General features: G+C 42.4%; 1 protein-coding gene across 2 annotated transcripts in view; it reads left to right on the top strand.

The window, feature by feature from the left end:
- SEMA5B (semaphorin 5B) overlaps nucleotides 1–16,757 on the top strand; it is a 281,599-nt gene that overhangs the window by 162,293 nt on the left and 102,549 nt on the right. For both annotated transcript variants that reach the window (XM_049804042.1, XM_049804051.1), the window contains exon 6: nucleotides 10,315–10,360. In XM_049804042.1, the coding sequence (XP_049659999.1) occupies nucleotides 10,315–10,360 (46 nt within the window). The remainder of the gene's footprint in view (nucleotides 1–10,314; nucleotides 10,361–16,757) is intronic.

The raw sequence follows: 16,757 nt of genomic DNA, 5'->3' as shown, positions 1-16,757 counted from the left end.
GTCTGTCAGACACCAGGTTTCATGCAGATTTCTGGCTGAACATAGGCTCTTTCCTGCCTGCTTGGCTGAAAGCTCCAGAGCACTGCAGTAAAACTCTCAAAACCTGCGCTGCTTGGAAAATATCACTCTTACCCTTGGGCACCTTCAATCCTGTCCAGATCTGGACTGCCACTGAACCCTGAAGAGAGTAAGTCTCTGCAGATTATGTTGCCTGGGCAAAAAGCATTTTGCAAACCAGGAAGTTCAGTGGCAGAAGTCAGGTCAGAGTTGATCCATAGATTCAGAATATCAGCTTTGGGTCTAAAGTCTGTCAGAGTACTTTTTGCCAAATGATCAGGGCCCCTCACCACAGGGCTTCTGTGAGGCCCAGAGGGATGAAGAGATCCAGCCTGCCCTGTGATACTGAGTGATACTGAGACATGTGAGTTTATAGTAGATCTGAAAGGTAGTGCAGTGCTGAACCTAACACGGCTACTCGTGCAGCAAGGCTACGCTTTCTGAAGGTTCCAGTGAAAGTCTGCACAACCTCAGAGGTCTCTGCACTTGGGTAATGTGGACATAGTCAAACCCCTTCTATGGACTCACAGGAAACATGGGGCAGAGGTGAGATTTGGACACTTTACTGTTGTATTTCCACCTGGTAGTTTAATCACTTGCCCTCAGCCTTGCATCTCCAAAGAAGACGTAAGTCTTCAAAATGCTCATTAAAGTCTGTGAGTCCCATATGCTAACACTGTGGCAGTGGGGCTTCGGCATGGCTGAAAAAGTTGTCTCTCATACAGCATGGAGAGACTAACATGCAAACAAGTTAACATGGGCCACGACCACATGGGCATAGCCAAAGGTTAAATAGTCCACAGGCTTGTCCTGTTATCAGCCAGGAATGACATGCCATTTGTCCCTGACTACATGATTTGACTCTACTTCTCTGAGACAAATTGACTGAGCTGAGTTACTGCCATTTCTGATGGCTTGCATTGGTATCGCACTGTCTTATGCCAGCTTTACCCCCTACTAAGTCACGTTTGGCTGAGAAATTACCTTGCCAGTTGAGGTATTAATGAGGACGTGAGCAAGCAAAGAGCATGATAATGTTTTTGATTATATCCAGATCGTAGGAGGGTAGCTAAAAGCGCTGCTGCAGAGAAGCCTAGAAAAACAAATACCATCCTTTCTCACTGTGATTTTTCCTATCAGACAAAAGAATGCTCTAATTAAAGTTGCATCCTTGTATTGAGGGCTGGAGGGGGGGCAGATAACATGGTGATGTGAGAAAAAAAGGGACAATCAGTCTCTGAAATTAACAGAAACTTTCAAAGGACCACTGATGTTTTTTAAAGAAGCTGCCTGACCTGTATGGTAAAGAATATGATGAAGGTGAGAGACCTGTGATTAGACATTGCAGCTAGTTAAATCTGTAACCGGGGGTGCACAGCTTCTTTTCACAGGGAACAAAAGTGTGATTTAAAGTGCAGGTTTTAACCTCTCTGACTGAGCCTGGGGTAGTTCAGAGGGAGATTTTCCTCTCTGATACTGTGCCAGGTGAGGTCGGCTCAGCCCTTGTGGGTTGTGAAGGGGTGAAGCCCCAGTGGGGTGTTTGGTTCTTACCTATAGAGTTTGCTTTCCTCTGCTGGTCTGCAAGGACTTTGAATTTGCCATACCCCAAATCTCTGCTGTCCCTGGCTTATAGCCCTTGAGGAGGAGAGGAAGAGGTGTGGACAGGAAACGATGGAAGGACAATTTTTGTAATTACGGGATTCTGGGAACTTTGGAGCCTGGCCCAAATTTTGTTCAAAGTGTAATTTTTTTCTTAGTAAAAATGTGTGCATTTTCTCAAGCACAGAACGTGAATTTTAATTAACTCAGAATAAATGAATCAAATAAAATGCTATGCTGCAGCACTGTCAGGTTGCTGGGCTGGACCAATGCACAGAAGGAGCCGCAGCTGTAGGAGCAAAGAGCAGCTTTGCCCCAGATGTTGTACATGGAGAAGAGAGCGAGGCAGTGGCAGTCTCTGGTCTGTCATCTTTGTTGGCAGAGAAAACAGTTGGTCCTTCAAATGCCTGCGAGGCAATACCATCTTCCTCTCTGCAAATGACCTCACGGGTGTGGTAGTCCATGTGCTTTTGCTCATCAGCAGAGGAGCCAGGCTTTCAGCTGAGTCATGGCCACTGCCTGCGCAGCCAGTGCTGCGTGAAAGGCGACCCTGGCGCAACGCAGGCTGATATGAAGCATCCTTACACAGGCAATTGCAGGCCTGACTGGAAAAATTTCATATTCCAGGTAAAATGAAAATTGGTGATACCCCATCACAAAAGCAGCCACCCATGAGAGGCTAACTTCCTTTAGTAACACACTGAGAAGAATTAAGTTTGAAGACTGTATTTCAGAGAGTGGGGTGCGAGCAAACACAAGGTCAGGATATTTTAGCAAAAGCCTTGGAGGCTTGGACCTAATGTGTTTCACAGCATCACAGGATGGGCCTGCAGAGCCGTTTCCTTTGGCATTACTGAAAAATGCTCTCTCTTGCTCTGGGTAAGTTGGTGATATGTCAGTTTTATATGGCAGGGCTTACCACAGTGACTTGCATATCACTTTATATCCAGATGTTTAGGTGCTAAGCCTACTGTTCTGTGCCACTGCAAAGGTATAAAAACCACAGCAAAGAGAAGAGATTGGCTGGCAATAACTTAAGCTCACCAGGCAACTCTATCAGTATTTGCATACAAGTCATGTTGAACTCATCCAGAGTTTGAGGAAAGCCTGACAGAACTGAGCACGTTTATCAGCCTAAGTAGGCAGGTAGGGGGGCTGGCAGGGAATATTTGAACAATAATCAGTGCATCAGAAGAAGAGGAATTTTACAGTATGACTTACTGAAAGCACAACTAAAAGTGATGGGCAAATAGGAGATCAAAGGTCCCCATGCGGCTTGGGGCCGTATCAAGGTACTCTAAGTGCTCTGTGACTCTGCCAACTAGATGAGAGGGGGAGAGAAGAGCTGTCAGCTGCATGTCAAGAGAGACTTAAGGTGGCATGTGGGATAATACGTGATGGTCTGAGAGATGGACTTACTCTTCCAGGAAAATAGGAACAAACCCACACATGAGTTTTGAAAATTTGGCTCAGTTTCTATCTCTGAGGTTTTGAAGAAACTCATCTAGTGAAACAGAGGGAGGGAAATGTAACAACAAAAAATAAGGGAAATGTTCAAACAATATTACAAAAAAAATCCTGCTCCTCATTCTCCGAAGTGTGTACATATGGCTACACTCCAGAAAACAGCTGGTTCAAGGTGTCTCAGGAGCGTAGGAAACACTGTCACCCCCAAGGAGGTGGGATCACATTGGAGTGAGGCTTTGCCTCTCCTGCCCTGGGAAAAGAGAAGGGCCAGAGACACCAGACCCAGCTTGCTGCTCCCCTTATGAGCCGATGGAAGAGGGGACACGGCTGTTGATTCAAGGGCCGTTCCCCTTTCTGCTTCTCCCTCCCACAGCAGCAGCCATCTGCCTAGATTTCTGAATATTGGTATAGTCCAAGGTGCCAGAGCTTTGCTGTTGTCCTGCATGCTCTGCAGCTATAGGCATCTGCCTCTTGTGGCTCTTCCTAGAACTGGCCCTCAGTATACAGCATCGAGCCTGAGCAGGTCTGTGCCTTGCGCCCTGCGCTGTTAAAGCTGATGGTAGTTATCCTCCATTGACTGGAATATAGACAATTTGATTTTCAACCTTGTCTCCAGTGAGAAGTACTAAATGGGCCTCAGTGGCAACCCAGAAACAGTAGCTGGAACCTTGGCTTAATTTGGAAGCTGCTTAGTCAGAATGATATGCTGCCTGCATAAGGAGCCTCTTCTAAGAGGATGCTCCTCTAGCTCTGGCTGGATTTATCATTGAGATATGTTGCTTTAGGAAAAGCAATTGCTCATACAGCAACTGCATCATATTACTGTATGCGATTTAGTATGGTTCTCTTTTGAACATCTATTGATTTTTAAGGAAGAATGATGTAGAGGACAAGTTTTTCTTCAATAGAAACAAAATTACTGGTGAATAAGGATCCAGCTTGCAAGGGAGATGGTAGCTCTCCACCTTTTCTCCAGCATGTGTATGCTAGGCCCTTCAAATGAATCACTGGAGTAGCATTTGCAAACGGATCATCACATCACACTCCGGAGCAGGCATATAATTAACTCCTTCTGAGAGCAAAGGCCAGAATCATGCTTCAGGAGCTAGGTTTCTTGGGATGGTTGGCTAGTTCAGAAATGTGGATAACCATCTGAAAAGTTCAGCCACAGCTGGACCTGCGCAGAGGCACTGTGCGTTAATCTAGCATGAGATTTAGTAGCCAAGAGCCCTGGGGTCTGATCTCAGTTCCGTCACTGACTTGCTGTGTGCTTTGGAGAAGGTCATTTAACCTTTCTCTGGTTCATTTTCTCCATTAGTATAAGGGGGGAATGATACTAACCAGTTCCCAGGGAGTCGTGAAGCATGACTAAGCTGTGTTTGTCATGTACTGTGGAAGTACACAGTATATCTGAGGCTGCCAGGAGCAAAGCTAGGAAGAGCTGACAGGACTTGCTGGCTTCTAGCCCAAGGCTCAGCCCCAGTGCGTGGCTTCCAGGAGTGCCAGAAGGGAGCATTAGGTTTGTCACGTGCATAATTCTGTGTCTTCTTTCGTATCACCCAAAGGACCCTGTTCTGTTAATTATTTTTCTTATTATCTAAGTTGTAACAGTTGTGAGTCCCTCTTGCCGACCTGGCTCCTGATTGCAGCACAATCCCCCCCTGAGGAGGTGAAGCAGAGGGAGGTGCTGGTCTCTTCTCCCTGGTGTCCAGTGATAGGACATGTAGGAATGGTTCAAAGCTGTGCCAGGGGAGGTGTAGACTGGACGTTAGGAAACATTTGTTTACTGACAGGATGCTCAAACACTGAACAGGCTTCTTAGAGAGGTGGTCGATGCCCCGAGCCTGTCAGTCTCTTAAGAGGCATTTGGACAATGTCCTTAATAACATGCTTTAACTTTTGGTCAGCTTTGAATTGGTCAGGCAGTTGGACTAGATGATCGTTGTAGGTCCCATCCAGTGGAAATATTCTATTCTATTCTATTATTCTATTCTATTCTATTCGCATGGGTAATGCCTTCCCAGAGCACCACGAGCCTACTTGAGACTCCAGTACCTCACCTGGGCTGTGTTGGATGCCTGTTTCAGTGCAATAAAAGCTCCCCAGAGGGAGAGCAACTCTTCACTCGGTTCTCTTCAGCTTTCCCTAAATGTATTTTTTTTTTTTTTCCTGATCAAACATTATTATCAGCTTCTGTTGGCTTTGTTTCTACTTGCAGGGCAATTGTCTGAGTACAAAGAGAGGGCCTTGAGATAGCCCGCCCTGTAATGAGGGAAGGGTGAGCTTCGCACGTCTACTCTAAGGTGCAGGCAAGTAGCAACATGAGAGCAGTTGTACCTGTCTTGTAGTGATACAGACCAGCTGAGATAAGGCAGCATATTGTTGGTCTGTGTGTGTGTGTGTCAAAGTCCTGAGAGGTTCTGGTCATGGTCAGCAGTAGGGATCTCATGGCTCCCGAGTTGCTAGCAGGGGTTGTTCTGAAGCACGGAGAGATTGTCTTACCTGCTTAGTGTGTGTGGAGGGGGACAGAGTTGGGAAATGTGAACAAACCTCTCTCATTTAAATAGAAAAAAGAATCTGAAGCTAGAATAGCCTTTCATTTACACCTGTTCAGTCCATCGACTGCAGAGATGTTCCTCCTGATCTACCACAGCAGAACTGAAAAATGCGTTCTCTTTTAATTAGAAGGAAGCACCTTTTAATCAGCCAGCACAGTGCTGACAGATGTAGTGCCTGAAAAGAAGCACTGAAGAAGAGTCCTGAATGAGTGTCTGAAGCACATTGCAACCCTTATAATTTCAGAACTCCTTAGGGGAAGGGTCTCTGCTATTATTCAAGCGTTCTTGTTACGTGGCTTCCCATTGGAAAGGCTTAATTTGTCTTGTAGCTCTGTTGCTCAGTGGCATCCTGGAGGAAGTACTTTGCCTTCACTGTAAATTGTTTCAACGCCAGGCAACGTGTGAACAAGTGCATGGGCATCAAGTTACAAAGCTCATCTGAGGTGCGCTTGGCTATGTGAAATAAACACTTAATAAGCAGCTTTAACTTGGGAATGCCATGGCAAGTAGATTTAAGTGGATATATTCTTCCACCCTTTCTTGAAACACATCTCAGCTGCTTTCTTGCTCTTCTGGTACGTACGCTTTGTGGTACCAGGCACAGTGAGCACTTAATCATTTTACGAGGCAGCCAAATACAAATTATGAAGCCAATTAACAAATACTTTCATTGACAGGATTTATACTGCAGCTTGGCTCTGTTCATACGCAGACTAGTATAGAGGGCCCAGTTCAGGAAAGTAATTCAACATCTACCCCATTTCCATGAGTGTAAATGGCACTTCAGCACAGGTTTACATTCTGGGCCCCAACATTGAGGGCAATTTATTCTCCTAACCAGGGCACAGACTAATGGACCAGGAGATCAGCTCATGGTTGTACTGCAGATATGCTCTGTGATGTTGGCTAAGTTGCTCAATCTATGCTTTAAATTTAAATGAGAATGGTGCTTCTTTTTCAGTCTTCTGTATATATTTAGATAGTAAATTCTTCAAGACTAGGTTGTATGGAGCAGGACGGTCTTTACAGCAGCTAACTTCATATATCTGAGCTGGGGGATAATATCCTCCTGCAATCAGAGGTGACAGAGAATCCACCCTCAGGTTGTTTAAATAGGCATCTGCTGTGAATCAGTCTCCAGAGGAACCATCATAAACCCACTCTGTGTCTTAACGCAACAAAACCACAGTCGTGGCTGAGACTTCAGGGTATTACTGTATAAAATGGGCGTTTTCAGAAATGCTCTGATGTTCACGAATAATCAGGTTAGTAGTAATAATAATTAGCAGTTTGAGGCACCTTTTAATGTGTATAATATCATTGTCCCAGAGTACTTAGAGGGGTGTAGTCACTTGCTCTGGAGATGGCTGAAATGCAGCCAACTCTGGGATGAAACAAAGCTCATGTTTTAATACCACAGAGTGAAGTTGCATGACCTTTTAGGACAGAAGGTGAGTAAGAAGGCTGTCCTATCCCTCCAAGTTTATGCACTAGCTTTTTATACAGGAGAAGGAGGTTATTAGAATAGCTGGTTGCACCAGGCAATCGCTCTTCTGGCCTAGTCCAGATGGGTTTAATTTAAGAGAGAAAGGAATTAACCAGTGTTCACTTACAAGACAAAATGGGAGGAAAAAAAAGGAAAAAAAAGACCAAGAAGGCAGCTCATCCATTCATGCAGAGATCTCAGTGTTCTCATGTATTTCTTAATCCTACTCTTTCAGCTGCTTTAAATTATAGTTCAGCAAGGTATTAAACAGACATAACTTCAAACACAAGCAGAAAAAAAGGACACAAATGGGGCAATTCTAGGTACAATAAACCATGCCTGTCATTCAGAGACCTTGCTCATTCTTGGACTGAAATTGCAGTTAAAATGCAATTCATAAAAATGGCACTGTCTTATTCAGCAGATCTTTCTCCTTGGCTTTTTACTCCTGGTATAGCTTTACAGAACAAATATGGTTAAAAGAGCATGTTATTAAGAATTAGTCAGTTCTAGCTGGGCAGGTCAACTGCAGTCTGGAGTTGTCTCTGGTTGATAGCCTGGTCTACCTACCGGTCGGTGTTCATATTACTGCTGATGAGATGTGAGAAGGATCAAACAAACAAAAAGAAACTGCCAGTGGCTGTGCAGACACCAGGTGAGGCAAGCGATGAAAAATGTAGGGAAACCCTCCCTCCTGTAAGAAAGCCACAAGGTCAGGCTTTGAGAGCTGAGGTTAGTATGAAGCCTTTGGAAGATCATTGTGCTATTCACATTAGTACTATGTTCCTGCCTGGTTTAGGTGTCAGCCACCTGAGTGATCTCACCACTGATGCTTTATCCAGGCACTACACAACAGTCACTGAGAGGACAGAGATTGGCTTTATTTAAATGGACACTATCCCTGTCTGCAGCTGTTTTGGCTGAGTGCAATGAAAATTGTGTCCTTTAGATACGTCTCTTCCATTAAAGATATTTTGGTTGAATTTGCTCTGCAGTGCTATCAGGGAAAACCCCCTAATATTAAAATATATTACTCAGTCAAACTGTCCAGCTTTTTACAAGACTAAAACAAGGAGTTGAAATCTGCATTATAAGACTTCCAAAATCAATGCATTTAAATAGCATGCTTAACAACAGGATAGCAACTTCAAGTCCCTAGTTATGAGAACTTTCTCCTCAGGGTGTTGTAAGATTGGAGGCCAGTGACATGCTTAACTTCTCCAGGAGAAGGCTTATTCCATGATATCTCATGTCCTGGAGTTGCATTAATATTTTGGTGAGAGTAGCATGTGTTTTTCTAAGAGAGCTGTCAGGTCAGTCACTGGACGAGAATTTGTCTCCATTTTGAAATTTTAGCTGTATGTAAGCTTAGTGCCTCTGGTCTGCTGCATGCACCCACAGGACATAATATTTAAGTCTGTAGCTGATGCTAAAGAGTTAACAAATTAATCGGGAAAGAATGCAGCCCTTTGAGGCGGAATAGGGTTTCAGACTGTACAAAAGAACTGCTGGATTTCCAGTGATAGGACCAGGAGAGAAGATGGAGATTTTTTGTATGTGTGTACTTCTCTGCGTACTTACAGGAGGTATAATAATTACTGATATATTTTGTTCAAATATTGCTGATGGGTCTCATTCTTCTCCGGGTAACCAGTCCCAGTATAGAATAGGGTGGTGCAAATCAGAGATACATCAACTGAAGATTTGGTACCAGGAGTTTGACTTCTGGAGTTCCCCATCATCCTTTTTCCCATCCATCTTTATTGACAGTCAGCAGCAGTTGAGACCTTTTGGTTTATTTATAGAACTGGGACAAAGTATACAGGCAACTCTACGATTATGACTTCAGTGATATACAAGTGGGAGATTACAGAAGAAGGAAAAATTGCTCAAGCCTTGTAGTGGTCATTGTGACCCAATATGAATCTGTCACATGTCGAAGTTTGAATTACTTGCTTTGCTTGGGCAGAGTGTGCTGCTGACTCCAGACCCTAAACAGGGCTCTTCAGAAGAGTCTTTAGGACCTTTTCATCACTATAGGTAGGAGCTTTCTGCTGATTTCTCTGACTTCACTGACCTAAGACTGGAACATGCATTTTTACTAGGCAGGGGAATGTCTGTATACTGGCATTTCTAGAGCAGATGAAGCTATATCATCAAAGCTGTATTTTCTACTATTTAAATAGAGCCACCTCCAAAAACATAGTTCACCTGGTATAATATAAATGTGTCTTCTCTGGGAGATTGTGGTGACAGGGTTGTTGGAAAAAGATCACAGCTCTTTAGACTCCCTGACAGATGGGGTGCAGAAATATGAAGTTAGACATGGCCAAAACCCTCAAGCACACAATCAAGTCCTATGGCTTAATATGTCAGCTGATTCCTGGCGATTGCATTGTCTTAGCATGTAAAAATGTGAGATAAATCCTGTTAACTAAGCCTCACCCATAGATGTTCATGCAAATGTGTGTTCCCTCCTATTTGTGACAGGATATGAACATGCAGAAGGAGGGTTACAGGAGCTTCACTGATGTGCGGTATCTCATGCTACAGTGACTTCTGTCAGGAATTCCCTTGCTTTGCCTGTGGAGATACAATGACAGGAGGATTGGGAGTATCTGCAGTCACTGCCTTGATTTCCCTGCTGTTTTTCTGTGCAGAAAGATTCTGCTGAGAAGTATCTGTCCTCTTTTCTTCCTTTTCCACAAAGTCCTGAATGGGAGCACTCACAAGGACGGGCTTGGAGGGGAGCATACTACAGGAGTCAGCTTTGCTCCAGCTGGCTTCTGTCCAACCCCAGTTTTCTCAGAATGCAGAGAAAAACATGAGTGCAGCCCATACAGGACTTCAACTAAAGCCCTTTGAGGGTTTGCAAACAGTCCCTGTGTTGTTGGGATTTCATTGTGGCTCTTCATTATGCGTTCTGGAATATTTTACTCCAGACCTGCTCAGAACTTTGTTACGAGGTTCACGAAGACACTGGTGAACAAGAGGCATATAACTATTTTTGCATTCTGTGGAGTGGAGTCCAAGAAAAGCTTGCTGTTTGTAGAATTGAATGACCAAGAACTATACCTTGCTTTTATAACTTTTCCCTTCCTTCTTTGGTAGCCTAACAGTTTGTAATTTTTCTGCTTGTTCATGCAGGAACTACCTCTTCAGACTTAGTCTACACAACGTTTCTCTTATTCAGGTATGTTCACTTTTTACTCTTTTGTTTTATTTGACTTGCTAATGAATGTCCTGTAATATTTGATGTACATTTTCAGAAGGCTGTATAGTGTAAATTTGCCCAGGGTGATGGAGCAGGGAGAAGACAAAGTCAGAACCAGATGCTTATTCCCACTCCAGTGATCATGCTGGGGGAAGGGCTCTTCTACATGTACCCATCTGGACAGCACTCTCTGCTCTTGATTCTTGAGTGGGTGGTAATGGGATCTGCCAAAAATACGGCATCTTAAGGAACAAAGCATATAGTGTGACTGATACAGGCTTAAACACAACAATCAATAGAAATCCTTGGCTTTCATTAGAGGAGATGTCATATGCTGAGGAGCTGTGTTTTGCTGAATGCATTACTAAAACCAAGATTGGACTAACAAGCATTCAAGAGGCAAAATGGGTTGAAAAACATATGTTACCCATGGCAGAATGGAGGCAAAGCAGCTCAAGTTTGAAAGGGCTTGCAAATATCCAGCAGTATTAGGACTTTCCTCCCACTGCACTGAATCTGGAATTGGAAGATGCAGCAAAAATTATTAGTGAAAACCCCAACTGGTTTTCTTTAAATAATTAAATACTTACGCTCTGGGATACTTACCGTCTCCTACAGTTGCTAGAGCACCAAAGATATATTTGGCATTTTTCAGACAGATTGAAGGGCCTTCCTCCTGTACCTGACCACACAAAGAAGCCATTAGAGTAGTATTGCCAGTCATTCCGATGTGCACAAGCCTTTTGCTGTTAGTAAAAGTTACAAGTATAGCTGCAGAGAAGAAAACGTGTTTAATGGTTGTAAAATGCATTGAATCTTCCTTTAAAACAAAAACAAAGTCCAGAGTTACCAATGACAACAATAGAGTTAGAGAAGCCGATACTCTCATTTGGCAGTAGTTTCCCTTTGCAGAGCCACATTAGCATGGCTGGACAGCTTCCAGCGAGCACACAGGAGAGGGAAGTCTCTAGTTACGTGAGGTGTCATACCTTCTGCAACGCCTGTTATCACACTACCTCTTGTGCTTGTCAGACGAGGGATCCTCTTCCATGAAACCCAATTGTGAATCTCCCTTATATTGTTCTGAAGTCAGGCTTGGCTTGGGTGCTTTTCAGTGCAGCGAGTTTCCTTTCCTACACTGCAAAACATGGGAAGTCTCCTTCTATGGCACTGGAGGATGCTGTGGGATCTCCGGTTAACATAATGAGCTTAGTTTGCTCCTGCTTTCTGGGTGTATCCGGTCACTTTGCCAAGACTTTTTGCATGACAAAGAGAGCATGGAATTATGTTGACACACGTGTTGGGAATGATGGAAGCGATTGTTTCCCGACCTAATGGTTGCCTAAGTAGCTGCTTGGCTTGTCTCCATAAAGCACATGATGTGGCTTAGAGGCACCCCCTCCCACCTTCCCTTTGCCATGCATCATTTTAAAGATTGGATCAGAATGCAAGACAAGAAATGCAATGAATTTGCAGTTAGTTCTATAGGGGGTGAGTTTTACTGCAGTTTAAGAAGTAATCACAATGCTAATTTGGGTTGGTTTGTACCTCCTCTTTGCTTGTAAGTAAAATACAGTGTGGATCTTGTCAGGCCTGATTTGGGGATAGTTTTTCATCTTGAGATTGTGGACTGATTTATTTCTGGTTATGGGACTTACTTACTCTTCAGGTTGCCAGTGGTGCTAAATTTGTTTCAAGGTGCAGGACTGTGTTGACAGATGTCTGCTCCCTTGCATTTGTACTTCTGTGAGGCGAGGGCAGAAACATGAGGAGCGCAGTCTACAGAGAGAGCAGGATATGCCGGTTGTGAGGCAAAGCCTGGCAGTGTGAGGAATATACCTCTCTACAGCAGGGTTAGGTGAAGTTTAAAGCTGTTTTTCACTGAGTGGTCTTGTGCAATCAGCTCTATCCCTAGGCCGCTCTGTCCCTGTGGGGAAAAGGCAAGGGCACATTTCAACCCCACAGCTGTCATGGAAAGGAGAGGAGGCCAGGGTGTTCCTGTGAAGGAGATGACTCTTAATTGTCTTTTCAACAAGGGTGGCAACAGCATCTTGCAGGAGCAATACCCCCGTGCCACCGCTTGCTAGCACAGCAAATTCAGTACTTTAGTCTCTCATTCTGTAATGGGTAGATTTGCTAGCTCACTCTACCTAATGCATGTTTTCCTTGACAAGTTATGTGTTCTTTAACCAGAAAATGAGTATTTCCTGCCACTGAGCAGGCCATAATGATTTTCATCACAGCATTACTTTATTCATTGCTTTCCAATGGGAATACATTCTTCTTTTTCTGGATTGTAATCCCCTTTATGAATACTGCGTATCACAAACCTAGTGTTAGCCATATCATTACTCTCTGATTTTAGAAAGGTTTTCAGCTCCCAGACTTGAAAAGAAGGCACTCTTTCCTTCTACCTGTTGAATGACTGTGGAGGCCTTTCATTTAAGCCCAATGCAGAATCAATTAAAATGAGCAAGAGTTCTCCATCAACTTCAAGGATTGTTTAGTGAAACTGTCACTCCTGAAAATACATTTTAGGAATCTTCGGTTCCAGAAGCTAAAGTTATGGTATTACTCCTGAATCTGTGTGGGACTGCCATTAGTATAAACTTAATTTTGTAATCTCCACAGAAAAGAACACTGGAGTATCACGTAGCCACTCCATGTAGTCTGGATAGGAAGTTATTGTCTTGGAATTGCAGTAGATTAAAAGACAAAACTTAGCATTATATGGGCAAGTTACTGGATAAGAGCTCTGTAAAAAGATAGGATTACCCTATAGAAAAGTTGAGATTTCAGGGGAGGGGAGGAAGAGAGGTAGATTTTGGGATGTGTCAGCTGTTGGACCATATTATAAAGGGGTAATTTCTTTTACTTTCTTAGCTCTCAGCAGAATTACCATGTGCCGAAGTTTTCTTCTCACTTTGAATTTTCTGTTGGTTCTACTGAGGCTGTTTCTCCAAGACCGTAGCACTGAGCTTTTACATGGGAACTAGTGAGTGGAGCAGAAACTGAAGCAGGACAAGCTTGTTTCCTGCTCTGCAGAACAAAATGTCCCAACTTCTCTGAGATTTTTTTCCCCCTCTCTGTTTCTGAAATGTGTTTCAGAAATCCCATTTGGGGCCTAAGAAACCTTTCACCAAATGAGTTTTAGTTGCCTGAGAAACTTTGGTGTTGGTTTGTTTGGGGTTTTTTTTGTGAGAAACATTTTTGGCTGAATGTCAATATCTAGAAGGTAATTGAGGCCAAGGTATTTTGAGGATCACTTGTCATTTTGTCTACCTGTTTTTCTTGCCAAAACTGAGGCACATCATTGTTAAAGAATTTCTGAAAATCAGCATCTTGAGATGCCCCAGGTCAGGTATCCAAAAGCACCTGTTAATTTTGGAAACTTTGGCATGTAGCATTCAAATTCTTGCAGCAGTCAAGAAACATAGTTTTAAAATGGATACTGTTCTCTAAATCTTTTAGAAGCTCTTTTAAACAAAATCCCTGCAACATGTTTCATCTCCATCTTTAAATGGTCCTCTTGTATGCATTGTAAGCTCTAAGTATTAGACATTTTATAGAACATGTTTTTAAAATTATGTGTGCTTGGAGCATATGCTGTTTAATTTATGCATGGGTCTGAAACAACTTTAGCTCCTAATCTTCAGCTTTCACAGTGAGGCTGTAGAAAAGTCAGTTTTATACTGGAGTTTGTAATTAATAGAGTAGGTGGAAGGGTCATTTTAAAAACATAAGCCTTTGAGCAAATTTTTAAAAATGCACAATGCTGATTAGGACTTCTTAGTAAGGAATGCTATTCTCTGGTGTGCATTAAAAGCAGGCTACTTGGCAGGCATTTCATAAATCCCAGTGCAGTGCCTACCCCCTGTTCACCCTGATTTTACCTGGAACTTAGAGTTCTCAATTGAACTGAGTGGGAAATTATTTTTCCAACCTTTTTAAGATGCCAAGATTTCCAGCCTTGTTGCAGTGAGATGAAAACATGACTTTTTGACATCTTTGTAAAATCTGAAAGAGAAGGAGGTAGACACATGGTTACTTGGGATGCAAATATTCTGGGTCAAGTATTTTGTGAAGCATCGAGAGAGGATTTGAATGTGCATTTCTCTCATCTGAAGCGATTGACCTGGTTTGTCTGGGGCATATTTTTTCCTTTCCTTTCCTTTCCTTTCCTTTCCTTTCCTTTCCTGACCAAAAATTTCCCGCCGGATCCAAGGTTCCCTTCTGGACTCTCATCTGATAAGTTTAATAGAAACTGTTAGAATGTCATAAAATGTTTTGATTTCAATTATTTGTTTTAATGGAAGATCTCCTGTGAAAAAGTTTCTAACCAGCCCTGTGAAGTTTTTATGCTGACCAGTTATAACAGGTTAATAGTATTTAAAATACTTCAAGAGTCTGTATGTGTTCCCTTTCTTAAAAGTAAACTGTATTTTAACAGTATATGAAAGAATGAATGGGTGCATCTATTGGAAAACTATTTAGAAGACTTAAGTTATTTCATCTGTTAAGAAAGATGCAAAAATTTTGAGATTAAAATATGCTTTAATTAATGATCTAATATTTTTTTTTATGAGGACAAAAAAATTAAGTGAGGGCTAAGTTCAGAGACAGAGCATGTTAGTTCCCCAGTAGTCATGATGCTGAATTTGGTAGGATTGCCTGTGGAGTTACACCCTGTCCAGTACCACCTGGGCTGCCAGAATCTAGATCTCCAATTACAGACCTACAGTTACCCCACTGCAAAACATGAAAATGCTACAAAACACATGACTTTACATGCTTTTGAAATTTTGCTCCAAATTTATAAATAAGAGCACCTACATTAATGTGGGCACTTTGGAGAATGTTAGGCAGTCACTAGGGCAAAACTTGATGAACTTCTCAGTCCCACTGGAGGCATAAGACTTAAACCCAAGCTTAAAGTCAACCATGTGCTTAGGCAGCATCAGCTTTTAAGGCTTGATCTGAAGCTTATTGAAATCAATTTCTTTCTGCTGATATCATGGGGCTTTGAAATGGGCATTTTTTCAAACCTGAAATATGGACAAAACATTTCCATATGGTGCTGCAGCAGATGAACTACAGCTACATAGCCAGTGCATTTCCGGTAAGGAGGGTTTTACTCCAGTTTTTCCTCCCTTAAGCTAAGAAGCAGAAACATCCCTCCTACAGAGATGAAGGTCTGAAACTGCACAGCTGCTCCTGAAGGCACACTTCCCTCCTTGCTAATCCCTGGAGGGATCTTTAGCTCTGTGGCATAATCACTGGTAAATCAACAGTACGTATCAACAAAGTATAGTTAATAATAATAAAACTTGCCTATCAGTCCTCAATATGTCACATAGCAACAAATGGAACAGGTTTCGTATTTTGCACTTTGAATCAAACCGAGCATTAAATGCATTATTTTCTACTTACTTAGGGCTCAGTAGTGCCACATTTATGTGTGCTGATGAGAAACATGCTCTGCAAGTGTAGGAAAGTGTGAGGAGAGGTGGCAGAGTTTAACTTCATTTTTCTCTCTATAGTTGGATAAAATGATAAACAAAACCAATGGGGAGCAGCGAGTAATATAGTTTACAGCACAAATTGTCACTCAAGTAATCTTTCCTGGTGAAAATACTTCACTGGGAAATTTTAAGGATTCAGAATACGTTCACAAAACCCTGGTGCTCATCAGAAAACTTACAAATAGTTTTGTAAGATCAGTCTCACATCCCCAAGAGATGCTGCATAGGTACCAGATGGGGCTTGGAGGCCCAAATTCATACTGCTGGCTCTGCCTGTGGGCACCTAAAGGAAGGTTAATCTGCCCCATTTATCTGCCTGGTGTTTGCTTGCATGTGAAATAGGGATATAGCACTCCTTTATAAAGTGCTGTGAGTTTTGTCAATAAAAAGAGGTAAAAGTATTGTATTTCAGATTTACTTGCAGAAATGTCCTTGAGACAGAGCTGTTCCCATTTTTCAAAATATCCTTTCAAAAATCATGAAAAAACTAGGCATTGATATGCAGCGCAAACCCATGGGTGCTTAAAAGCTGGCCCAGCTTTGCTAAAGATACTTATTTCTTCAGTCTAGTTGGAGTGTCAAGATTATCATCCAATTTAAAATCCAGTTTGGGAAGTAATTTTGGGAAAGAGTGAGAATACTGTGCCTATCTTTATGTACCACTGAGCTGCCTGACAGGAACTCCAGTTTGAAATGTTCAGGAATAAGCTTAACTTGCCAGAAGTAATTTTCTTAAAAGCAGTTTATTATTTGTTTCTTGCAGATTCCCAGATACATCTTTGAATTATATGGCACATAGTTCTAGATAAAACATTTATTTCTTTATTTTTAGGCCAATGCAGTTCCCTCATTTA

The sequence above is a fragment of the Accipiter gentilis genome, chromosome 1 (genome assembly GCF_929443795.1).
Source record: "Accipiter gentilis chromosome 1, bAccGen1.1, whole genome shotgun sequence".
NCBI classification, from domain to species: Eukaryota; Metazoa; Chordata; class Aves; order Accipitriformes; family Accipitridae; genus Astur; species Astur gentilis.
This window is presented reverse-complemented; position numbering and strand designations above follow the sequence as displayed.